General features: G+C 43.3%; 1 protein-coding gene across 5 annotated transcripts in view; it reads left to right on the plus strand.

Moving 5' to 3' along the window:
- PHF14 (PHD finger protein 14) overlaps positions 1-27,141 on the plus strand; it is a 364,911-nt gene that overhangs the window by 49,133 nt on the left and 288,637 nt on the right. For all 5 annotated transcript variants that reach the window (XM_019508488.1, XM_019508486.1, XM_019508485.1 and 2 more), the window contains exon 5: positions 16,902-17,061. In XM_019508488.1, coding sequence (XP_019364033.1) covers positions 16,902-17,061 — 160 coding nt within the window. The remainder of the gene's footprint in view (positions 1-16,901; positions 17,062-27,141) is intronic.

Below are 27,141 nucleotides of genomic sequence, written 5' to 3' on the forward strand. Positions count from 1 at the left end.
TGCTGTCCACATCCCTCTTGAAGTGTGGCGCCCAGAACTGGATGCAGTACTCCAACTGCGGCCTGACCAGTGCGGCATAGAGGGGGAGGATCACCTCTTTGGACCTGCTCGAGATGCATCTGTGGATGCATGACAAGGTGCGGTTGGCCTTCCTAACTGCCTCCCACACTGCCGGCCCATGTTCATCTTGGAGTCAATGATGACTCCAAGATCCTTTTCCGCCTCCTTGCTCCTCCCTCTCCTTGCTGGTGTAGCTCAGCCCAGCTCTGTAGGCCCCTGCCAGCCTGGGCCCTGCTGGCTCTGGCCCTGAAATATTGGTCTCAAGACATTAGGACACTGGTCCCAAGATGGTGACCAGGGGGCAGGGCACTTGTCAAGGGGTGGGGCTACCCATGCGGCCCTTGACAGCTTGTCAAAACTGGGTAAGTGGCCCTTCGCCCGAAATAATTGCCTGCCTCTGGCTTAGAAGGTAAGCTCTTTTCCTTTATAGGAAGCAGTGTCCTGCTAAGAGTTGAAATATAGTGTCCCAGTAATATCTGGAGAAGTCCATTTGACCTTGTACTGTTGCTTTTATTTGCCAAAGTACACACAAATGTTAATGACTGAATTACATTTTTGTGCATTGGCTTCCCCTCATTTGAAATCTTTTGTGAATGAGGTTTCTGTGGTGTATTTCTTTCTGGCTAACAGCTGCCCTCTTACTGATAGTATCAATATGCTGATCAGCTTTTGCAAACTTACAGTTAACAAAAATGTTTAACACCTCCTTGTGGTTAATATATATTTTTAAATTATCAAAATGTATGAGAATATATCTCATTCATAAACAGCAACATGTCTCTGATAATTGCATGGCATAGTATATTTGCAATGTTAAAAAAATAAGTTTGGAGCCAGTACTCGTAATAACAAAGGCAAGAATTATTAGAAATGCATTTTTAATTCTTTAGAGAGTTAGCAAAAGGACCCCAAGCAAATAGCCGTGATTAAATTTGATCAGGTGAGCCATTTCACAGTCAAACCAGGATGATACCAAGGAGGGCAGCTTGTTAATTCATTAACAGACTATTGGCAGATTTGTTAGAAAAGTAGATACTATAACTACATTCCGTTGCTGGAGAAATATTTAAACATTGAAACAAGCTGATCATAATAAGTCCATCTGGCATCCCCACACAGAATTGAATAATAAATAAATCTAAGGAAGTCTTAATCTGCTCAGAGACATTCTCCAGGAAGAAAAAAGACTAAATTTAATGAGTTCCAGTTAAGAGTTTATAGTGAGCTAAGTAATAATCCCTATGTTAAAGTTATAGCCTGTAAATAACCTTCAACACTGTTTACCTGAATTCATATGGTATATTTAAAATGCTTTTTCCCCACAAGTTTTATTTATGGCCAGTGTCACATTTTAAAAGGGCGGTGATGAAAGAAGTGCAGGTATGAGCCAAACTCCACCTTGAGTCAACCAAACTGTAAATATTAATTTGTTAAATTAAAAGGGCTCAACAGGGAACTCATGGACCTCCTATATCTAAAGAGAGGCGTATAATTGATGGAGCAGAGGAAACACCATTAAGGAGGAGTATACTGCACTGGTCCGCACCTGCAGGGAGTGAACTAGAAAAGCCAAGGCAGCATCTGGACTCCATCTGACTACACAAATCAAAGACAATAAGAAATCCTTCTTCGGATATGTGGGGAGTTGAAAGGAAAAAAAAAAAAGGCAACGTTGGGCCCCTGCGAAAGCAGTTAGGATAGCTGACTACCAGCACCCAGAAAAAATCCAATCTGCTTAATGATTACTTAGTCCGTTTTTCACCAGCCCAAAGGGACCATCCTGCTTAACATGATGCGGGATGACCGTGGGTGAAGATGAATATATGCCCACCATTGGCATGGATCTTTTGAGGGAGCATCTTGAGATGTTGGATCCCCCATAAATCAGCTGGTCCAGATAGGCTGCACCCAAGAGTGCTAAAGGAACTGGCAGATATCATAGTGCAGTCACTGGTGAGGATATTCAAGAGCTCATGGCACTTGGGTGAAGCACCTGAAGGTTGGAAGAAGGCCAGTGTGGTGCCCATCTTCACAAAAGGGAGGAAACTACAGGTCAGTCAGTTTTACCTCAATCCCTGGGAAGATTTTGGAAAAAAAAAATCAAACCGTTCTTGACAGGCTAACAGAAGGCAACATACTGAGGGATAGCCAGCATGGGTTTGTCGTGGGTAAGTCTTGCTTGACCAATCTCATTTCCTTCTATGACCAGGTGAGGTATCATCTGGACAAAAGGGAAGAGGTTGATGTCATATATTTGGACTTTAAAAAAGCTTTTGACCTCATATCCCATGATGTCCTCATGGAAAAATTGGGCAACTACGGCCTTGACTACTTCATAATTGGATAGCTGAGGAACTGGCTCTGAGGTCGAACCCAGAGAGTGGTAACTGATGGAACTGAATCAGCATGGCACTTGGTGTCTAGTGGTGTCTTCCAAGGCTCCATTCTTGGACCTGTACTCCTTTAATGTCTTCAGAAATGATCTGGACACTGGTTTCAAAAGCAGACTGGCCAAGTTCGCTGACGACACCAAACTTTGGGCAAGAGCGTCCACACTTGAGGATAGGTTGGTGATCCAGACTGCCCTCAATAGGCTTGCAAGGTGGGCGGATGAAAACCTGATGACATTCAATACAGAGAAATACAATGTGCTCCACCTCAGAAATAAAAACCCACATCACGCTTATAGGCTCGGCAATGATACACTTGCTAGCACCATGACTGAAAGAGACTTTGGGGTCATGATTGACCTCTTCATGAATATGAGCCACCAAAGCAATACCACAGCTGGCAAAGTGAACAAAACTCTGTCTTGCATCTACTGATGCATCTTGAGCAAGACCCAGGATGTCATCCTCCCACTGTATTTGGCCTTGGTGAGGCCACAGCTGGAGTACTGTATCCAATTCTTGGCTCTACAATTTAGGAAGGATATGGAAAAGCTTGAAAGAGTCCAGAGGAGAGCCATGCACATCATCAGAAGGCAAGAGAACAGGCCTTATGAAGAGAGGCTGTGAGCTATGGGACTCTTCAGCCTGGGGAAGTGCAGGCTCAGGGGTGACTTGGTGGCAGCCTATAAGTACATAAGGGATGTAGACCTGATGATCTTATGAGGTCTGTTCCAGCCCTAATGTCTATTAAATCTGTGAAATTAGAGTGGTTCAATGTGCTTTAGTTCAAGTGCCCCGCCACCATTTTGAAGCACGGAGACACTGAATAGAAGTGATGGGAAGGCTGCTGGAGTGTGTTAACATGCACCAGCAGACTTGATTAATTGAGTCTGCTCCAACATGTGTTAAATTGCATGTGTTGGAACATGTCTGGCACATGTATAGGTGCTCTATGTGATCATTTGGGATGAAGGACTTGAAGGCAGCCAGACATGACGCTAGCCATATCACTCCTTTGTGCTGTTGATTACAGGATTTGAAGCATGTTAACTGTGTTAGACCCATGGACAGTCTAGGCTTGAGCAAAACCTTTTGACCTTTTTTGACAATGCTCTGCAGAAAATAGAGGTAGAATGTAATGTTGTACAACTACAGTGGATGCTATGTTGTTAATATAGTCTTGTAATATGCTTGGCCTTTGGTTCTTCAGTATTTTGGTTATAAAATAAAATTTTAATAATTTCAAATTCTTTTTAAATCCCTGTTGATGAACCTAATGCAGAAATGGAGGTCTATATTTCTTAAATAATTTCTATAACATTATTGCTTAGTGTTCTGAATTTAGTTTTAGTTTATTATGCAACATTTTACTTCTGTCACTAGAGGAGTTAGAGCACTATACTATTTTATACCAGTTCCTGGGTAATGAAGCACACTAACAAATTACGTTGCCATTTAATTGCAGAACTCAATAGTTTAACTGCTCAGCAAGCAAAAATGTTGACTGACCAATTTTATTTGAAAAATTAGCTGAATTCATTTTTAATAAGTCCTCTGTCTAAATATTGTGTCATTGTAATGCATAATATAGTTTCTTACTGAATAATTGGTAAATTTTCAAAGATAGACTTATCACGTACAAATGCAGTGTAGCCTCGAATTTACTTTTGGTAGGCCAAACTTTCTTCCTAGTAGTAATAAGTGAGTTGAAATAACCGATTGTTTTTTTTCTTAAGTGGCGCTCACACTGTTCTAAAATTAAATTCTGTATAAAAAAACTTGTGACACTAGTTTAGTGTATGTTTAGGATTATCTAATTTTTTGATTGGAGGTAGCTTTACTATGGATTGTATGAAAATCACTGTAACATCGGCAAATTCTTCGGATAACTATCGTATTTACTGAATCCAAGACAAATATAAATTGAAGCTGACTCCCTCCCCCCCCCCCCACCTCCAGTAATTGGATTCTATGCATGGAAAATGTATACATTTGTTATAATTTTGCATGCATAGAATCTAAATATTGGAAGGCCATCTTAAATTCATCCCCACCCCACCAATGCAGTGGGGAAAACAGTGGCAGGATGGCAGGTGGTCAGCAGATGGTGGGGGTTGCTGTGGGGCAGGAATTGGGAGGCCGGTAATGCAGGGGCAAGAGTTGGGAGGCAGCATATGGGGAGGTGGTAGGGGAGGTAAGCAGCCTGACCCCTGCCACTTGCATCCTTATGTCTTGCCCCATGCCACCTGTTCTCCCCTTCCTTCTCCCCCCATCTCTGCACTCCCAGCCATCTGCCCTTCCCTGTGCCTTCCCCCATCTGTCTTCTTTCCTTCCCTCTGGCCCCTGCCTGCCACTTACTCTCCAGCTTTAGCAAGGCCCCACCCTACTCTAGCTCAGTTGCTCCAGTTCCAGTAACAGCAGTGGCAACAGCTCTGGTCTAGACTCTGGGGCCTGACTGCAGCTGCTTCCACTGCAGTAGCTGTTCCTGGGCTAGGTAGGGGCAGGAGTGGGGCCAGAGCCATGCTGGATCTGCAGGGTAAGTGTCAGTGGAAAGTAGGGACAAAGGTGGCCGTGGAGGCAAGGAAGAGCTGAGGCTGTTGGTGGTGAGGAGGGGGGTGGAGTTGGAATAGCAGTGGTGGCAGGCAGCAGCTGAGGCTTCAGAGCCAAATCTGGAGTTCCAGCAACTGCCTGCACGCCCCATTGGACTTATACTGGAATTCAAGATGAGTCATTCCTCTGCACGTTCAGTGGGGGTAGGGGAGTGAGGACAGACCTCATCTTGGATTATAGTTAATACAGTAACTTGTTCAAAATAAGTCCAGTGATTATCTCACAGTCTATACCAAAGTAACTTTTATATTTCTATTTTCAGGGATTTCAATAGTCTGCTATAAAAACTGGTTTGGTTAAATTTTTGATTATTTTTGTTTTTTAGTGGCGTCCAAAAGTCCATAGATAAGCATGGCATTCTTCAGTGCCATCTTAGTTATCATCCTGTAGCTATTTTTGGAGGTACACTGATTTTTATGACCAGTTTATATAATAAATGCTTCAGAGCATGTACTGATTACATGCAAATCAAAGACTATTTGATGTCCTTTATTGAAAATAAATAAGTAAATAAAATATATATCTTCCTGTGCAGGATCAGCCATAGGAAAATGGACATTATGGTAAAACGTGGAATCATATTTTGTTTAATTTAATGTGAATATTTTTATTTTGCTAGAAATTCAATTTATTAATCAAAACAGTCTTATTTTGCAGTTATGCTTATGCTAATTCACTGAAATAATATTGTAATATTAACATTATGTTAAACTTGTTGATCTATAATAAAACTAGTTAAAGAATCAAATTACTTGCTGTAATTAGCATTGCCTGCAAAATATTTTTTCACAAGGACACAGCAAAGGAAAGCAAGCATTACCTTTAAACCTTCCTTTGAGTCTTCATAATGATGTTGGGTATATTTTATTTCTGCAACCATGTATTGAATTAGGCTTATGTACATTTATAGACTTTTCATGTGTTGGTTGTGCACTTACCTAACTTTAGAGTGATCTTTGACATTCTTCGTTTGCCAGTAAATTCTATGCATGATTAGAGGGCGGAAAAAGTATCCACTACAGAATCACTTTCTTCTTCTTGCTCATTCATTTCTGGTTGAATGAAAGTTTCAGCATGTTTTCCTATGTGCCATTCAGCTCTGGTTTACAGTGCCTTGTACTTGGATGTTACCCTCAACTTGAAATGACATTTTTTTTTTAAAATTAAGCCCAAACATATTTTGAATATTGCACCTGCCTCCAAGTCTGTCGTCTTTTTTGTTTTTTTCATTTTTGCATTTACATTTCCTGTTTTGATACTTTCATACATAACAACTGAGCATATGGGGGGAACTCAAAATGGTGGTATGTGCGGAAAGTAGACTTAGAGATTTGTTTTTTCCCCTCTAATGTTCCAGTTGTAATCTTAAACAGTACAAAATGGAGATATTTAAGTGATAGTATCTTTTTTAAATGTAAATTCATTTTATGCTGAATGCTGTCCTTTTTAAAAAAGTACAGCTTTTTGGGAGTATTCAGCATGTTTCCTGTGAATTTCTGTGCTTTTATTGATAAAAACAGAATGGAAGGCTAAGTACTTTAATTGTGTATTGTAGTTTTCTGCTTCTAGTAGTTATCTGGATTTTGTGTGTGTTAATTAGACATACTTGTCCAAAGTCATTGGCAAGATGTGCAGAGCCTTTTTTTATAGTTGTAAACTCCCTCCTCTTTTCCTTCTTATCAAATTGTCTTGAGATATTCTAGGATTTCACCTGTTTTCACAGATAAGAAATTACACTTGCAACCAATTTGGACATGGACATAAGCTGTTTCATTGTTTTCAGACCTATATAAATGGGTAGGTTGCATAAGAAAATATAGTAATCTTTGCAAAACATTCCCAGTTATCCTTTGCCTACAAATACATTTAAATAAATTTCATTTATATGTACAAGAAAATCTCCTTGATCCTGTTGAAAAACTTTAGGCAGTTTTGAAGCCCAACTGTTAACAACTTCAAATAACACCTTTTGCTTGCAAGCCAGTATTCTTAAGTGCTGTGTTTCAAGTTGCTTCTATCTAATTTCAGTGAAATAGAAACTTACTTGAAATTCAAATTATTGTAAATAAACCAGCCATATTTCTCAACCTGCCCAAATCCAAATTTATGACAAAAACCAAAAATGAAAGACTTAGTTCAGGAAGAAACAGGAAAATCCAGAATATTTAGAAAAAAACATCATCTATCTGGACTCTGAGGCCAGGTTTTATCTGCTGGTACTACCTGGTAAGGTCCAAAATGGTTATAGGTAGTCTTTCCTTGTGCATCCAGTACATAGTTTAGGGATCACAATTTAATATCACTTTCATATTTATAAAGACAGTGCATAATTTGAATACTTGTTATTTGGACTGTATCTCTGGCTCTGAGACTTTCTCACTGAAGTGTGCCCTCCAGTTTCCTCTTCATCCTGTCTCATTTGTTCAGGGATTTGGACCTGGCCATTCTGAACAGAGCTTCTGGGCTTGTGGTGGATACAGTACAGTGCTCTACTAGTTGAGCCCTCCTTGGAATAGCAGTAACTAGCATTATTAAAGTACATGAACATTTGCTTTTCTTTGTGCATGAATGAGGGTTTGCCTAAGAGGCAGCTCTGGTTTAAGCCCTGAGAGTGGTATATGTAATATTGTGGTTCTGCATTCAGCTGAAGTCACCAGGTGGACACAGCTGCTTTTTCTCTTCATGGTTTCATTCATTTTCTATTGTATTGTTATATCTGTGAGTCTTGTTTTGTCCCTGCTGTCATATTTTCTAACATGCACAAATCCCTGAATATAATATGCACCTTGTTTTTGTAAGGGAGAATAGAGAAAATAGATTTTTCTGGACTTATACTCCATAGAGCAGGGGCAGAGCCTGCTCTTCAGCTTGCTCACCCTACTTGAAACATTAGTTTAGAGGTGGGTAAAATGGCAGATCTATCCTGTATCCATACTCCATTTCCCAACAATCTCTGCCCATGTGGCTGGGGCTGGTTTCCATGGAGACCCCAGCAGCAGTCGTGATAGCATGGGGCTGGAGTTTCTGTGGAGACTGGCTCCAGTAGTGCTGGCAGGGTGTGCAGCAGGGCAGGGAGCTGCTTCAGAGCTGGGCTGGGATCTTACAGTGGGGGACAGCATGGTCTCCGGAGTCAGGGCAGAGCTGCGATCTTCAGCCTGTGTATTCCTGGTAGGTGCGTACAGGCAGCGGATTGTGGCTGTGCCCCAGCTCCAGACCACACTGTTACTGTTGTAAGGAGCCGGGGCAGAGCTGCAATCCGCTGCCTGCACACCCCTGCCTGGAGCGTTCAGACTGTAGATCGCAGCTCTGCCGTGGCTCTGGACCACACTGTCACCACTACAAGATCCCAGCCCCATCCTGGAGCAACTCCCTGCCTTGCCAGTGCTGCTGGGGCTTGCCTCCATGGAAACCCTGGCCCTGCGTCATCACAGCACAGCTGCTGCTGGGGGTCTCCATTGGAACGGGCCCAAGCCACATGGGCAGGGGCTGCTGGGAAATGGAGTCCACTGCCAGCTGGATCTGGCCCATGGGCCAGAATTTGCCCTCTCCTGCCCTAGCTGCTGCTGAAGACTGGTCTGTATGGGCAGATCTGTGACTTTGAAAAGAGCTACTCTTCAAGCTGGGAGCTGCTAGCAGAAAGCAAAATTGATCTAAGAAAGGTTATCTTGGTAAGTAGAACATCAAGACCATTAAAATGGAGAGATGATTAACACCTCTGAAGTCAAGAGTAATTCAGTCAATTGACTCCTTCACCTGCCCGAACACTAACAAACACCAATAACATAATGGCGGTTGCACTGTGGAGTAGGAATCAAAGCAGAGTGCTTCTATTCTAGGCAGAATACCAGCTTCCTTGCTTAATGTGTGCAGCCCAATTTTGAGGCTGTGATTTCTTGGGGAAAAAGGTGTATATTGTATGCAAGAAAATATAGTGATTGGATGTCCTAACCTACTTTTTCTGTATAATGCATGACTTGAGCGGGTTTTTGTCACTGCTAACATTTGCTCTCTGCTGAAGGAAGTGTAGGAATGTGTTCTGGTTGGCAGAACTTTAGTCTTTTTTTTTTTATTACTGTCCTTGGGAGTGTTTGCAGCCTGCAGATTCTCTGTATTGAAGGGCCCCTGTTAATTTTAATTGTATTTTTTTTATAGACTGTCCAAGGTTGAAATTGTTCAGGTCAGAACTCTTGCAAGGTGTTTAGGGTACCATAGGGTGCTCTCTCACATAGGAAATCAAATAATAAAGAACTTTTAGAGGATTTCAGGGCCACTCTTACTGCAGCCACTAAGTTTGTTACCAGACTATTCCAATTCTAAAATTCAGCAGTTATAAATTCTTGCAACATTCCCTTAAGAGCTCTAGAGACGTATTTTACTAGCTTATCTTTTTCTCCAGGTGATACATAGAGGTTGTTAATAATCATACAGGGGTGCACTAATAGATTTTTTTGGGCTGGTACCGATGGCAGATTATTAACAAGCCATGTTGGCAGATACCAATCTGATTGCCGATATGCAGCCTGGCAGCTTGGAAAGCAGTGTCTGGACAGTAAGTCTGTTGGAGGGAAGGGGTATGGGGGTGCAGATGGAAGCCCCTGCTATGAGGGTAGGAGTAGGGCTGGGGCTGTGGCAGGCACTGACCAGCCAGTGAAGGGTACAGGATGGAGCCATGAGCAGCTTGTCTGGGGGATGCAGGGGAGGGTGGCTATCTCCATTTGTGCACACCCCAGGGGAGGCAGGGGGTACATGCCCCCAGATCTGTGCCCAGGGTGAAGGCAGGCTGCTACTGTGGACTGGGACTGGTGGTGGTACTGGGCTCTTCCCGGCAGGGGGATTGGTCCAGGACTGTACCTGGGGCAGGTGGTGGCAGCTGTGGGGGGGGCTCCAGCAAATTTTGGGGTGGCTGTAGCCTGTACCCATAGCCTCCCTTCCCAGCACTGCTGTCTCCTGCCCCAAATGCAGCCCTGGCCCAACCCACCCCCTGGGAAGAGTCTGGCGCTGCCCTAGAGCCCACATCTGCAGCTCGCCCTCACCCTGCATACAGTTCCAGGGGGAACATACTCCCCTGCTTTCCCTGGTGTGCACGCAGCAATGAGAGCTGTCCTCCCCTTCCCCACACCCCCGGATGACCCGCTCTGGACCCGCTCAGCTCCAGCCTCCTTTCCTCCCTCCTTCCCTCACCTCTGGGGCGTTTATCTATCTCTTCCCTCCCCCCACACTCATTCCCCTTCAACAGACTTGCCAGTCGGCCGCTGCTCTCCAAGCTGCCAGGCTGACCACATGCGTGTTGCAGCTGTGTGCATGCATATAGCACTTACTGGCAACATTTTTGGCCATAACAGCCAAAAAAGCCAATTGCCAATAATGTCAATTTTCCTTTTATTGGTGCCGATACGTGTGCACCTCTAATCTTTATACTAAGGAGGGATTATATGGAATATGAATGCAGTGCCCTGGGATTATTATCCTGGAAAAGTACTTATTACTCATTAGCTTTACCGTATTTTGCTGCCAGGCATGAGGGCACAGCTTCTCGGTATTGAGTATAATAGGCTACAAACAGTAAGAAACTTAGAAGCACTCATACATGAATCTCAAGGTCTTACTGAGTCCTTCCCAATCTAATCAAATAAGCTGCTGACACATGCGGGGGGGGGAACAAAACAAAATCGTGTTTTAGTAGAAGCAGCAGCGTGTTGGTTCCACCCAGCTCTGCAGTGTCTATATAGATTGTGCGCTTCAGCAGGGCTTTTTGGGTGCTTATATGTAAAGCTGATCCAATCAGCTATTAATAAAAGTGCCAAAAAGCCCCTTGAAGTGCACAATCTATACAAACGGTTGGGGGGGCCGGGGGGGCAATTATTTCGGGTGGAGGGCCGCTTACAGAGTTTTGGCGAGCCATTGAGGGCCGCGTGACAGGCAGCCAGGGGCAGATAAATATTCATTTTCTAAATTTCTTAGGGGCCCCACAGGCCAGATAGATGCGGCCCACCAGGCCATTCTGACCCGTGGGCTGGATTTTACCCACCTCTGAACTAACATGATGTCTCTTCTGGACATGTTTTAGGCTTGGTGTGAGGTGTGCTGAGTTTAAAGTGAAGCACTTTTTTTTTTTTTTTTTTTTTAAAGTCTGTAAATTGTCATAGTGTCCACCTGTTGAAGAGGTACAAAAGAAGTCTTGTAATTAAGCCAATCACTGGCAGTTGGGGAGAAGAACTGTGGTCGTTGTTTCGTGGTATGTTCTTAGAATGAGACTAGCACATTTTCCTGGGTCTTCTCTGTACCTAACTTATCTGACTGTTATACATTGTTGGCTAAGTCCTTGTGATCTAATTGGGGGGGGGGGCTGGGGGAAAGGTACTGAATCCAGCTTCTGACATTGCTGGTTGGGAGATGCTTGCTGGCTCTAACCAGGATATACTCCTGAAGCTCCCAGTGAGCTTCTCAAGCAATATCTTGTTTGCTCTTGCCAGCTGTCTGTCATGCTGGGTCATGGGTGGCCACATTTGGAGGTTACCTCAGGGTCAGGAGAAACCAGGAGATCTGTCCAGAGAAGCAAGTCAGAGATCTAGAGGGTCAGGTAGAGCGGGAGGTCAGGAAGCTAGCCAAATAAGATATCTAGGAGGTCAAGCCAGAGTCAGGTCAGGCATCCATAGGGTCAGGCAGAATGTGAGGTCAGGAGGCTAGCCAGGTCAGGTGTCCAGAGAATCTGTCAGAGTCAGTAGCAGCACAATCCAAGTGTGCAGCAGCCTAGGTACAAGGTTGTACTTTGTTGTCTGGATACTTCCCCTTCCGGGTCAGGAGCATATATGAAAAGGGGTAAGTGACCTTAGCTGGCCACTCTGGTGGCAGAGAGTGAGCATGTGCCTAGACCCAGATACAGAAGCATGTGGCCAGAACACTCCCCCCCAGCATTCTGCTGGGGTGGTGGCAGACTGGGGTGAGCTGCTGTGTTGGGCAGACAAAAGCCCTGGGTTCAAGGCCGGGGCCTGAAACTGTCAGTAAAATCAGCTGAATGTCACATTATTCCTTGTGGTTTTGAATATAATCATATCTGCTAATTATGGAGTTTGTATCTGCTTTACGGGCAGGACAAGGGGATGGTCTTTACATGGGTTGTTTTGTAGGATTCAGATTACACTGCCTTTCTAGTTCTGGAAAAGTCATGGAGCCAGGTCCTCAAGGAATCCATTTCTAAACACTTAGAAGAAAAGGTGATTAGTCAGCATGGATTCACCAAGGCCAAGTCATGCTTGCCAAACCTGATTGCCTTCTATTATGATATGACTGGCTGTGTAGAAGAGGGAAGTGCAGTAGACATGATATACCTCAGCTTTAGCAAGGCTTTTGATATGGTCTCCCACAACATTCTTACAAGCAAGCTAAAGAAGTATGGGTTGGATGAATGAACTGTAAAGTGGATAGAAAACTGGCTGGATCATTGGGCTCAGAGGGTAGTAATCAATGGCTCGATGTCTAGTTGCAGCTGGTATCAAGTGGAGTGCCCCAGGGGTTGGTCCTGGGGCTGGCTGTATTCAGGATCTTCATTAATGACATGGAAAATGGGATGAAGTACAGTACACCCTCAGCAGGTTTGCAGATGTCACTGTGCTGGGGGGAGTAGTAGATACACTGGAGGGAGTAGTGTTAGGATTCAGAGTGACCTAGACGGATTGGGCCAAAAGAAATCTCATGAGATTCAGTAAGGACGAGTGCAAACTCCTGCACTTAGGACAGAACTGTCCCATGAGCTGGTACAGACTGGGGACTGACTGGCTAAGCAGCAGCTCTGCAGAAAAGGTGCTGGGGGATTAAAGTGGGCAATAAGCTGAACATGAGCCAACAGTGCCATTGTTGTGAAGAAAGCTAACAGCATACTGGACTGCATTGGTGGGAGTGTTGCCAGCAGATCAAAGGAAGTGATTCTTCCTGTCTGTTCAGCACTAGTGAAGCCACATCTGGAGTACTGTGTCCCTCAGTGCACAAGTGTTGTAATCAAATTGGAGAGTCAAGAAGAGGGCAACCAAAATGATTAGGGGGTGGACCACATGACTTGGGAGGAAAGGCTGAGGGAACTGGACTTTTTAAGTCTGGACAAGAGAAGACTGAGGAGGGGTTTAATAGCAGCCTTCACCTACCTGAAGGTGGTTCCAAAGAGGATTGAGCGAGACTGTTCTCAGTAGTGGCAGATGAGAGGACAGACCAGTAGTCTCAAGTTGTAGTATGGGAAATTTAGGTTAGCGGTTAAGAAAAACTTTCTCACTAGGAGAGGGTAGTGAAGCACTGGAATAGGTTACCCAGAGGGGTTGTGAAATCTCCATCTTTGGAGATTTTGAAGACCTGGCTAGACCCTTGTCTGGGATGTTCTGTTTGGGTCCTGCTTTGAATAAGGGGCTGGACTAGATGACCTTCTGAGGTACCTTCCAACCCTAATTTTCTATTACTCTTTTCCCTTCTATCCCTTACACTCTGGCAGCCTCCCTCCTGGCATAATTATATTCTATTAAACACTTCATCTGGGAGCCAAAAAGTCAGGACTGGAATAGGGAAAGTTCTCCAGCCAATTCTTCCCCTCATGCTGATGCATTGCTCTGTCCCAGTTGCTTCACTTGAGAGACTAGCTAGACAGCCCCAATCTCAGACTATAGACAGATATTCTGTTTGAAGCACTTTGAACAGTGATGGTGTAGACATTTGTGACCAGAGTGCTTCAGAAATGGCCAGTGCGCTTCAGAAATGAGCTGCAGAAAAGAGGTCCATCTTTGAAGCACTTCATTATGAAATGAAGTGAAATGTCTTCTGGCATCCTGCAATATTGTGCTACTCTCTTACCATCTCATTGATTCTTCAGAATTTCCTGAGACTGAAGGCCAAGAGGCAAGCAGGTACTCCTGTTCTCCAAGTGTTTCAAATGCAAGTCTGTGCATATTCTTAGACAAGCACCCACAGGCAAACTAAGCACCTGATTCATGGCTACTCTAACGACTTTATTCTGGCCTTAGTTTTGGTTGTGGAGTAGACCCAGATGTTCCTGTGAATGCAGCTTATATGTAAAAAAAAAAAAAAAAAAAAACAAAAAAAAAAAAATCCTTTCTGCAGAATTTCAGAGGTTGTTGTGTATTCCAGTTCATAAGCTTCAATCTTCCAGGCCCATCACTTCTGTGTCATTTACTGTGACTGAACCAGAAGTCATAGTTATATTCTGTATTGGAACAATTGTATTATTTGTAGTCTTTTCTACTGTTGGAATCTGTCAAGTTTAGAGAAGTTTTTCAAAATGTCATGGGCTGGACCCAACGATCTGTGAGGTCCCTTCCAGCCCCTAACAATCTATGAATCTGTTCTGAGTATAAAATGCTTTAAACATTCAAATGAGAAGGAACAGTGGTGTAATGGACTGTGAACTTTATTATAATAATAAAGAGAGAGGTGGTACTATCACCTAACTTGGAGGTCTTCAGGAGGAGGCTAGATAGGCACCTGGCTGGGGTCATTTGACCTCGGTCCTCTGTCCTGTTTGGGGCAGGGGGTTGGACATGATGATCCTTTGTGGTCCCTTCCGACTCTACAATCTATGAATCTATGAATATTTCTGTTTTAACATAATGTTATGCATCTCAGTTTCTCTGACTAACTTATAAAAGTGGGAAAAGTTGGGGTTGTCTGGCAGACTGCTGTTCTACCTGGTAGAAGATGCATCCTTCCACAAAGAATTGAATATACTTGCTGAAATATTAACAGTGGAGTAGGAGGTGATGCCCAGGAGATTTCCAGGGAAACTGGAGGAAATAAGCATCACAATGGGCAGAGCAGCTGGAAGAAGGATGAATTGATGAGCTGGAGAATCTGGAGGGAGTCAAGAGAGCAAGTCGACTGCCAAGTTCATTTGAGGGCACTCTGAGATTGTGGGACTGGAGGGAGAACAGCTGAGCTAAATTTGGTGTTCTCAGAGTTGTGCAGGCTGGACTTGCACTTAATTGGAGAGGGCAGAGTGTTTTTGCTCTGGCCTTTGCCCCAATATCCATCTTTATTGAAGAGAAACTGTTTGCTTTGCTGCTTGCATTTGGGGTATACTCCTTTCCTCTAGTGGATAGGGGGTCAGGGACCAAAACGCCAGCATCTCAGAGTTGGGAGAAGTCCGGGCTAGCTTCAGGGCATACTTGGACAAGGTGGGGGAGGTCTGGAGTAACCATCCCTTGCGGGTATCTGTGACATGTAGCTCATAACTAATTTAATTCTAGTATTCTTTTTTTTTTTTTATGTTAGAAGTTGCTCAGTACAAACTCCGCAACTTCTGTAATATAACTGAATAGCAGGCATCCTCTATAAATTCTCTTAACAGTGAGAAAACGTCTGTTTTTTTCCCCCATAGCATATGCCTTGTGAGGTTCGTTATATCTTTAATTGAGTCCTTAATTGTCCCGGTATCAAGCACTCAAATGTCATTATGCTGTGACATGCTTCAGGGCTAGGTAAAAGTTGGGCCAAAAATATTTTAGGATAACTTTAGGAGATTATATTATTCTTTCTGTGTTTTCATTAAAAACTGTGTGAGAATTTTGAGCAGAGTTTTCTTATCTTGTAAGAAAAACATTGTATTCTTAATGAAAAAGGTTGTTGGGGAGCAAAAGAAGAAAAATACAGTATTGGCTTACTGAATGATTGGGGAGAATGATAAGATACCATTGCATAATTACTATGCAGGCAGAAGACAGAAAAAGCTTTCTGTACGGAAAATTAGAGGTGGATTGGAAAAAGCCAAAGAGCTCTGTTTAGATTTCTTAGTGATAGTTGTGAAAATGGCACAAGAAGTTAGGACGAGTTTCAAAGGATGCCAGTACGATATTTCTCTGTGTGTTTTGCACTTTGATAAGGTTTTTGTTTTGTTTTATTTTCTTGCAGTGGTGATTAATGTTGTGGGTTTCTTCTTTTAACGTGTTGGTTTCTTGGTGGTAGGATAGAAGGGAACACTTCCACAACCGAGGTGCTTCTGAATATGCGGATGTAGACTAGCAAGACTACACCAAAAAATCCATCTTCTGTCCTGTTTAGGACTCATGTTAGAACTCAATATCATCCTTGTTGCAACTTTAAATCCTGATTGAAAGAATTGTTGGCCCAATTATAATTTGGGAATATTATAAACAACAATATTTGTGTTCTCAGATGTTGTTTTAAAGGAAGGGGGGAAATTTGCTTGTGCCCTTTCATTTATTTTTTGCTCTCTAATGATGCAGAACTATCTAGGACCTGAATTTTTTAAAATTGTTTTGCTTTTTACTCTAAAATTCTGCTAGGAAAACCATATAGAGCTGAGACTAATGCAATGTGACCAGCAAACCGGAATAGTGATTTTTTTTTTTAAAGTACAGTTTAAACCTTCTTTTTAATATCAATTTAACTTCAGCTACTAAAGTTTTGAATAAAGGCAGCTTTGTTATAAATTTCACACCCTCCATTTTAGTTGAAATGTTAAGGTCCACAATAAGCGGCTTTACTACCTCTCAGGTATTTTCTTAAGAAACGAGGGAAAACGCAACTTGATAGTTCCACATTAAAAATAGACAAACAAAAAATCCTTTTTTTTTTTAAAAACCTATGCCTTTTAGACCTCCTTGTTGAATTTTAAGAAGAGGGTTTAAAATGCACACAACCCCTGCCCCCAGTATTGCAGGTCACAGTTAAAGACCAAGAAACTTGCCTTATTTGTGTGGGTACAACTTTGTGCTTACAGCTATTTGCATCTGTAAAAGCCTGTATAGGATTAGTTGAAAATCTTTCCCTTTAATGTTTCAAAACTCATATTATCTCCTTATATTTAATTGTTTTCTATATCTTTAGGTTGCTATGGAGTTGATGGAGAGAGTGATTCTATTATGAGTTCAGCTTCAGAAAACTCTACTGAACCTTGGTTTTGTGATGCCTGTAAATGTGGTGTCACACCTAGCTGTGAACTATGTCCTAACCAAGATGGAATCTTCAAGGAGACTGATGCTGGCAGGTAAGACGTTCGAAATGATAATCTGAATACTGAATACAAATTATCTTAAATGTGTAAGTTAAATGTGTTTAAAAGGTGATTCCCGGACCTATTCCTGTGTATTTCAGTAGGTGACAGGAATTTTGACCCTGGCACATGCTAAGTTTCTACCAGAAAAGTTGTTACTTTCCCACTAGAAGCTACAAGTTTACAAGTGTTCCGTTAATTTCTTCCAAGGGAAACACGACCTCTGTGGGCAGAAACATCTTCTAGGTGTTAACATAGATTTCTCTTGAAAGAGAAACCTATGAAACAATGTTTGTATGCTCCTCTCCCAACTTGGTTGGGGAGGGGAGTAGAACAGTGGGGCAAAAACCCTTGTCCTTGCTCAGACTGGGGAGTTGGTGAGGAGCTTTGGCTGCTCCACTTGCCTCTGAGACTGGCATGGGAGAGGAAGGGAACAGCTGCTTCTTGCCCCTTGTCTGCTCCTCAGATAGCGGTCCACATTCTGGGGAGCAGACATGGGTTTTGTCTACTGCTACCTCACTATGCTCCTGGTGACGAGAGTAGAGTGGAGGAGAAGCTGCTCCTTACTCCCCTCATCTGTTTCCCAGACTGGGCTGATCAGTCTGGAGAGCTAATGGGAATTTGCCTTGTTGCTTCATGTGGACACTGGTGGTTAGGTGGGCTGATGGTGTGCCCTCTGTCCCTGGTGGCCTCGGGTTCCCCTCTCGGGTACCCTTTTTTCCTATGAAATCCCTGCTTTCCTATTCTTTCTCTCCTTCAACTCTTCATTCTTGGGCATCATTAATTGGTTTTCCTGTGGTTGTCATACTGTTCACATTTTGTCCTGTTGGCATATTCCTTTATTCCAACATCCATCACGTGTACACATCTTAATTTGGTTATTTACCAGTCCTCCTAATTTGGTCTGGTCACCAAAGCCGGAAATCCCTAGGGCTCTGCAGTTTAGCACCGTGACCTGGCGCCAATATTACAGAGTCCTTTATCTCTGTTTGGGTACACATTGTTCATGTTATAGAACAGTGTGGTACATGTCATCAATTTCCCGGCCTGTGTATCTGCTGGTTTCAGACACAATGGGCCTTAAAAGAAACTGTCACAGAGAGGCTTTTAGAAATCAATTAACTCTTGCCATTTCCCTGGATCATTGTTTTAATGCAATTTTTACTTTACCTACAAGCCAGTTCCCAAAAGCAAATCTCTAAATAGTACTTTCTAGCTATCACTTCAGTCTCCTTCTGAAACATTTCTTGCACCTTTCTGGTCTGAGGGAATGGGTGCAGGTCTGTATGCATCCTTTCCTAGAAAGATTTTTAGTGATAGAAACTTCTCTGAAATTTCCACAGCCAGAAATAAACACCTCTTTGAGGGCATGGATGAAATTTCATTTGTTTATCTCTTCTTATTTTGATTTGGAAGAGAATTTGTATTGTCTAGTCTGACATTCAATTTTTGTGTACTCTTTTAACATCCTTCATGCCATATATATTAAGAAGGTGTTGACTTTGATGCATTTGAACATCAGGATTTATGGACCTGTGTGCTAAAGATTGACAGAGGTAACACAAAGACCAGTATTTCCCTAGGGGGTGATAAATCTTGATTACTAAAATAGGAAGTCATTATACAGAGAGATATTCTGAATGTCTTGATTGGATACGCTAGGAACTCTTTTCTTCATAGCCCTGAACTGCTTGCTTGATGCAACTCTTTTTTGTAAAAATCTAATATTCTAAAGGGGAAATGAAGTTAAAGGTTCAGAAAGAGATTTGCTCCTTTTTAAAAAGATGTATTTCAAGCTTTTCATCTGGGTTTACCACTAAGGCATCTGGAGTGAAGTTCACATTAAGATAAAAGCATTTCCCATGTACAGGAAGATAATATTAATGACTTAAAAAAGAAGCAAGTAAAAACTTTAAATGACAGAACAAGATTAAATGAAGATTAAGTGGCCAACTGTTGTTGAAAACAATGGACAAAATATAATGTTGCTTCATGAGCCTAGTCTTAGTTAATTTCTTGTGGCAAAGAAGTCCAAGGGAGAGGTCCTGCAAGTAACTTGGTTCCTTGAACCTCAGTCCTATAGTAATTAATATCAGCTATTTTTGGCAAACAGTTTTTATGGCAGGTTGGAGGGGTCTTTCAGTAGCTGAAATAAAGAGAAGTATTATCTGGATATTAACCAACACCTTGAATTTTACTTGCTAACCACAACAATGTATTTTGGAACCGTTTTTGTGCCCTGCCCATTCTGTTCTCCTCTCTAGTATTGTTGCTTTGTATGCATGGCAGCTTGATACTGAAGATCATGTTGACAGTTGACAAGCATATACCCTCATTTGAGGGATTGGTCAAAGATTTTATAATTTCTTCTGTGTATGACCTCAGTCTTTTCCAGACTGCTAGCTTTCATCCTCAACCTGATCTCTGCCAAATATCAAACATAGGAGGGCAAAGAAATATTTCAGTCTAAAAGTCTGAGGAGCAGGTAACTAAGTAAGCTGGGTACCATCAGCCTCTTGAAATATTGTATCTCTGTCTTCTCCCAGTGGCTTTACATGTTAAGTGCAGTAACAAAATTTAACTAAAGTTGGATCTTGATCCTGACAGTGTTCAGACAAGCATAGAAGTTTCTTGTCAGTACTCTCGAGTCTTTGACAGGAATGAGCAGAACCATTCTAAAATGATTCCTTCTATTCCCATCAGACTCCACTAATAGATTAAGACACTAAATGGTTATGGTAATGAATTTTTTCTTTAAAAAAATAGGATTAGTCTGACTTCTGTATAATGCCATTGGGATATCTTTCTCTGTATGCTTATACACATCTGAAACTTCTCATAGGCAAAAAAACAGGTAGGTTTTCATATTGCTGGGCATGTCATTAAATTTTCATCAAACTTCCTAGCAAAGATAGCCATTACAAATAGTTTGTCTGATGTTACATTACACAAGTTTCTGTCTTCAGTAAGGTAAATATAAGGTTAACAGTGGCACTGATAGTTTTAATTCTGGCAGGTGAAATTGTGCTAGTGTTTTGAGTTGGGCGTATTTTCTTCATTAGCCTTGGATATTACCCTCACAGATGTAGCTATTGGCTGAGCACTGTAGTTTGTGCTTGCAACGGCAAGTGAGCTGTTGGTAATATGCTGATGAGGCTTATAATGTGGAAACAACATTTAATTTACAGAAACTTATAATGAACTATTTTCCATAAGGAATTAACAGCCTTGTTACTGCCCCTGCAAGCACGTGGATCTAACCATGTGTGACAGAGAACATAAAAACGTAAGAAGTACCATACTGCTCCTGGGTCTACTGGTTGTCCATTTAGTCCAGTATCCCTTCTCCAACAATGGCAGCATGGATGTTATAGAGCATTGAGGCGGGGAGGAGGGGCACGTGTGTAATATGGCCTGCAGTCCAGATCTGGTCTACCAATTGATTCTTTGTAGCCTGCTGCGGGTTCCTTGGCCCCATCTGGCCCAGGCTTGGGGAGGGCAGCCCAGCCATGGCACATGCGGGTAGTCCCATTGGCCCCCCGGTGCAGAATGCATCCTGCCCTATCCTTGCATGTGGTTCTTGGGCATGCCAGGAACTGTATTCTGCAGGGCTGGACAGTGGGGTGGCACGGTGGCTAGACTTAGTTTCTTGGTAGACCCTGTGCCAGCAGTTTGTTCTGCCCTCACACTTCTGGCTGCTGCTGCCAGGCTCTCCCCCAACCCCAGCCCCGGACCTGCTGTCCATACACCCCACACCTATCGTGGGTGAGTAGGGTCTCCATGGAGACCAGCCTGGGACTCCCAGGGGTAGGGTGTGCTCATCCAGGTGAATGGAATGGGGCTACAGGCGGGCAGAGAGTGGCGTCTGGGAGTTGGAGGGGTGAGTGGGGCCAGGGTCGGGGCTGGGATTATAGGGTGGTGACAGCATAGTGCCGGAGACCCATGACAGAACTGCGATCTGCTCCCTGTACATCCCTGTGATGGAGTCTGGTTCCATGGGCAGGCTGCTGCCCATGGAACCAATGCCCATCTCGGGGATGTGGGTGGAGCAGGTCATGGCTCTGCCCCAGCCCTGGCCCTGCCTCCTGCCCTAGTCCTGTATACTGCTCCCTGCCTGCTTGTGGTCCCATCCCATCTACCTGACTGAGGGCTCCCTGCCCACAGGGGTCCCAGACTGGTCTCTGTGGAGACCTCTCACACCCACCCATTCCAACTGGGGTGCTGGGTGCAGGGCTGATAAGCCTGGGGCTGGGATCAGTTGACATCTCTTTGCTCCCCCCAGGTGGTGTAAACAGCTGTGATAGAGGGCCAAGGTCAGGTCATTATTCTGCCCCCCCCCCCAGCAACTTACCAAAACTCCTTAAGTGGCTCTCTAGCCCAAATAATTCCCTCTCCTCCCCTGCCCCCACTGTAGAGTAGAGCAAGGATGCTCAACCTCCAGCTTTCAAGCCAGATCCAACCTGTAGTGTAGTGTCATCAGGGCCACAGGGCTCCCCAGAGGTCCATAAATTTGGCAGAAAGAGAGTAGCGGCACCCATGCTCTGCTGCCCGATCTTTGGATCTGTGAGGAGCCCCAGGTTCTCTGCTCTGGATCCGGCACGCAATCCCAGCGTGCATGGCCAAGTGAGGACAGTGATGTTCTCAGGACCCAGTCCCAATGTGGGGACTGGCAGTGGGTAGTTGGTGGCATCAAGCATCCTGGACTCAATCCCAGTGGGAGGGGATATTACCAGCCCCCTAAAACCCAATCACATAGCTTAGGGCATTGAAGGGGGTGGTACAACTCCCAGGGACCCAGTCCTTGCATGGGAGTGAGTGGTACAGTCTCCCCCCGGGACCTAATCCCAGTATGGGAGGGGGTGTTACTGGCCCCCCAGGACCTAATACTGGGGCAGGAGGGGGCAGTATTTGAAACCCAGGACCCAATCCTGGTGCAGGAGGGGGCAGTATCAGTTCCCCAGAAACCTATCCTCTCTGGGCCCCAGTCCTGGTGTGTGGGGGCAGGAGGGAATGATACTGGCCCACCAGGACCCAATCCTGGCACACGGCACCACCCCCTCCCACCCTTCAGCATGTAGGGGGGTGGGAGGGGGTGGTGCCAGGCCCCATGGCCTGAAGACAGATTCTATGCCACTCATCTGGCCTGATGAGTAGTGCAAAAGGTTGAGCGCTACTACTATAGAGGGAACTGGATATTTCTAGAGTAATCTGTTTCCTATTCAGTACCCTCCATTATTGGCTGAGAGATACCGGAGGAAACATCTTGAACCATTCTGTCCAATAACCATTAATAGATTTATCATCCATTAATTTATCTAGCCCTGGGGTGGGTAGTTAGTTAGAGGACTGCTTAACATGTTTTGGTGAGCTGTTGAGGGTTCCGGAGTGGCACATGGCTCAGCCGCCACTTCTCTTCACTGGTGCTTACCTGGCCGGGCAGGACAGGCCCAGCCCTAAGTGTGACACCGCAAAGCTGACCCAGCTGCTGCTTTCCTCGTGTGCTGCTTAGGCCGGGAGGGCACTGGCAAGAAGAAGTGGTGGCTGAGCTGCATGCCTCTTGGGACCCACGGGCAGAGGTAAGGGAAGGCACGGCTGAGCTGTGTGCTGCTCTGACCAGGCCATGCTGGTCCTGAGCCGCACTTGGCTCAGCTGGCTGAGCTTCTTTTCCTCACCAGTGCCAACCCGGCTGGGCCTGTCCCATCCCATCTTGTCTTGTTCCAAGTGGCATGCAGCAAAGCCAGCCCGGCTTTCTTGCATGCTGCTTGGGGCAAGATGGGCCCGGGCAAATTGGCACCAGTGAGGAGAAGCAGCTGAGTGGTGTCCTCCTGCCACTCAGTGCAGCCCTCACTGCTTGCAGTGCCACTTCCCATGGCCCCCGCGCCCCCCACTTCCAGCCTGGCCCAGGAAGCAACACAGGACTCTCAGCTATTGGGCTGTTCCAGCAGTCTCCCCCATACAATCCTACCTTACTTTGCGAGGCCAGAAGCTCCAGAGGCTTCTGGTTTGGGGCTGAGGGTTGGAGGGCTGACAGGCAATGAGGGGCAAATAAAAATTAATTTTCTAAAGTTTTTAGAGGCCCTACAGGCTGGATAGAATGGGCTGGGCAGGCTGTATTTTGCCCGCTCTTGTGATAGACTTATCTGATAGTGAAAATTAAATATGCCATCTTGCATGTACCAGAATGGCGTTGTTCCATGTGGGGATATTTTCCATACTACTGGTTTTCTATGTGGCAACATAAATAAGATTTTTCTTCCTGTTAGTAATTGTTTAAAGGAATGGACATTCCAGCTCATAAAATGTATACCATGGCGATTATAAATCAATGCAGAATAGGTCCAGGGCATAAAAGTTAACAAAGCATATTTTGATCCTGAATAAAAATGGGTGCCCGAAACACTAATCTGTTAGAAGCTGGAACAGGCTCCTGCAGACCAGTCTTTCAGATTTTTAAGGACTTATAGGGAGGGACTATTTTACTATGGTTTTTTTAGTGCACTTCCTGATTGTGGCCTTAAGGCGTTACCACAAAATAACTGTTAATAACAAAATTCTTTTTATTCCACCCACTTGCACCTTTTAGAAGAAGTCTAGCTTTGTCAGATATGTAGCAGTGTTAAAATGTGAAAATACATATGACAAAATCTGGTTTCTCTTCCAAATCAAGTCGGAATATTTTTTTCTATTCCACCTACATGCAAGGTGAATAGTTATTCTAATGAGGTAGCTGTTTTCCAGGGAATCTTCTTTTGTGTTAACTGCTCAGTTTCATGAGCATAAATGTAAATTTATGAAACATTCTTTTCTTGAAGTGGCATTATTCTAGATATAAATGTTGTCATTTTTTTGTTTGATTTTTGTTCCCTTCTTCCCTAATCGACATCTGTTATCATTGCTCCAAGCAAAATGGATGGTAAAGTAACAAGCAAGATTATTCTTCTTTGATTACCCAATTTGTCTTAATTACAAGGTTCTAAAACATGTTCAGCTAAAGAAATGAGCAGGAAAATATTTAGACCTGGTATTAAAAGCATCTGAAATTGCCTCAGCTGTAAGCTTGACTGACTTTTGTATGTTTTTTAATAAAGATTCAGGTTGGAGTTCGCGTATAGGTGGTTGAGGAAATGACACGTGTGCCAATCACACTGAAATGGCAGTTTAAATCTGTAATACTGTAATGCTTGCGTGACATGTACTAAAACATTTTGAGAAGGTCAGTATGAAGCAAGCAGCCAGCTGTTGGGTTTATCATAGATAAACTCCTACAGAGTGCAGCAGCATTTAATACACCAGTGGAGCATGAAAAAACTGTGCAAATTAAATTGAGAGGCAGCTGCTTGTTGAAGATGTGTATCTTTATATTGAACTCTGCAGGGTGCATTTGGGAGGTTGTATTAAAACTTACTATCAAAAATCTTAAACCAAAACCTTGGATTTTTTAAACAGTAGTTGTGGTGATATGCAACTATTTCTGCACATCTCTTGAAAAAAGTTGTTTTTAGTTTAGCACATTTTCAGTCAGTAGAATGTCAAAAGATGAAACCCACTGAATTCAGAATTCTTTTAGTAAGGAAATTAAAGTTACTTTAAAAGAAATTCTAGGTTCTGCATCTTATTTTGCATATAGCCTTCTACTGAAAAATGTTACAAAGCTGAAACACTTGTGATGCACATAATAATTTTGACATCCATACATTGGAAATTTTTTGATTCTTTTAGAAAGGACAGGAAACTTGCGTGGATTAAACAATGTAATACAATTTTTAGATAAAATACTAGTTTAACTATAAGAATACTTTGGGCTCGATTGTGGCCAATCCTGTGCACTGGTTCAAAGGAGCAGAGGGAAACATCAGAGGCTGTAGGCATGCATTTTAAGTAATCTCCTGGGCGGGGGGAAAGGGGTGTATGTTGGAGGACTATGTTCTCCTGTGAGATAACACACACAGATATTGGGTCTCTCAGGAGAAACTCTCCTGAGAGTGACTTAACCCTTGTTGTCTCCATGCTTTTCTTCTGGTGCAGCCATTTTTACTCTGGAAGAAAAAGCCTGAAAGTCTTAACACTCATGGTTTCTCCTGGGAGAGCAGGGACTTCCCTGGAGAAACAGAACGTTTGTACAGAGCCAGTGGCTTCTTACTTCCTGTCATAGTGCTGCTTCTTGTGCAGGGGAAGGAGATTTTATAGGAACAGTTCCAGTTGCCTTCCCAACAGGGAGTGAGAAGGTCCTTGATTTTGTATACCACCTGGCATTCAGCTATATAGTTATCCTGGTACATTTGGATGCTTGCACTGTGATGAATAAGTTTGTGCAAATTTACACTTCATGGAGCAGTGGGAAAACTGGGAGGAACATTTGAGAGACCTAAATTTGTTTTAATTCTGGCTGCAACAGGACAGCATGACAACGCCCTGTCCACTGCTGTGGCCAAGATCATAAGCTCCATAATTAAAAAATATTAGAGCTGACCCTGATCAAGTTTTCAGTTTGCATTGGGCCTGTACATAATAATAGTTTATACACAAAATCATGGAACCCAACTCCCATTTGTATGTACAGTGGGAGTTAGAAACAATGGAAAAACACATTTAGCTCACCAGAAAATGCATTCATGTGTAATTATTTATCAGTTTTAAAACCAGATTTACTCATATTTTAAAGTGAATTTCTCTATTAAATTTAAGTAGCACGAATGGTTACTGATCTGTTATCAAATAAAACTTCTCTAATTAATTACTGGCATAAGTGTGTTAATTTTGTTTGGCAAACTGAGTGATCTGTAAACATTCTGCTTTTCACTATTATCTTTTAGTACATTTTCTACCTGATGTAAATATGACTATAAAATATACTGAATAGTGAGTGGGAAGTGATGAATATACTGTCTGATAATCTACTTTTTACGCTGAATGTTCACTGCACTTGAATTGTTAAAAAAAAAAATGATTTTAATTTACTTCTGCCTCAGGTTTCCAAGCCACGCACTCAACATGATGGAATTTTTCTGTTTGGCTGTATGGCTATAATATGATAAATTTAGAACACTTGAGTCCAAAATTTAGTAAATGCTCTAAGCATTATTGGGCGTATTGATCTTGGGTAAATGAGAAAGAGGGACACATGGAGCTCCTGACATCAGACTAATTTGTAGCCCATATTCTGTGTCAGTGATTCTCAACATTTTTAGATTCAAGGCATCCACCAAAAAGTGTCAGCTCCCAGTTTTCTCTCATTTTTTTGACTACAGAAAAATAATAGAACAGTTTTCTGTTGTGAAGAACTTGGAAAGACCACAGCAAATAATGTTTTTAACACTTTGATTTTGTATTTGAAATCCCAGGGTTTTTCTTGTGACTCATGTGTCCATGCCCAATAATGCCAACGGCTGTGGCACCCTGGTTGAGAACCACTGAGCATATCTAAATGAGACATTTACTCCAGAGCTGACTTCTTAGCTTTGCAGTAAAAGTCTCAGTATCTACACGTGTGGCCCCGTTAGGCTGCAGTAAACTAATAAACTCTGCCGTAGGATAGTACTTGTAAATACTATTCTGATGGTGGAGTTCTTTAAAGCACAGCACTGCATATGTAGATTTCATATTTTTTATAGACATTAGGGCTGAAAGGGACCTCAGAAGATCATGAGTCCAGCCCCCCGCCTGAAGGGCAGGAAGTTAGCTGGGGTCATAGGATCCCAGCAAGATAAGCATCCAATTTACTCTTGAAGGTGTTCAATGTAGGTGCTTGAACCACCTCTGATGGCAGGCTATTCCAGACCTTGGGGGTTTGGACAGTAAAGAAATTCTTCCTTATGTCCAGCCTGAAACGGTCTTGCAGTAGTTTATGACCATTCAAGCTCATCATCCCTTGGGGCGCTCTGGTGAACAAACGTTCCCCCAGAAACTGGTGGTCACCCCGATAAACTTATAAGTGGCCATCAGATCACCCCTGAGCCTGCGCTTTTCCAGGCTAAAGAGCCTTATAGCTCTCAGCCTGTCATCGTAAGGTCTGTTTTCCTGACCTCTGATCATGCGCGTGGCTCTTCTGTGAACTCTCTCAAGCTTCTCCACATC

The sequence above is a fragment of the Gavialis gangeticus genome, unplaced genomic scaffold (assembly GCF_001723915.1).
Source record: "Gavialis gangeticus isolate Ggan-Ray unplaced genomic scaffold, GavGan_comp1, whole genome shotgun sequence".
Lineage (NCBI taxonomy): Eukaryota > Metazoa > Chordata > Crocodylia > Gavialidae > Gavialis > Gavialis gangeticus.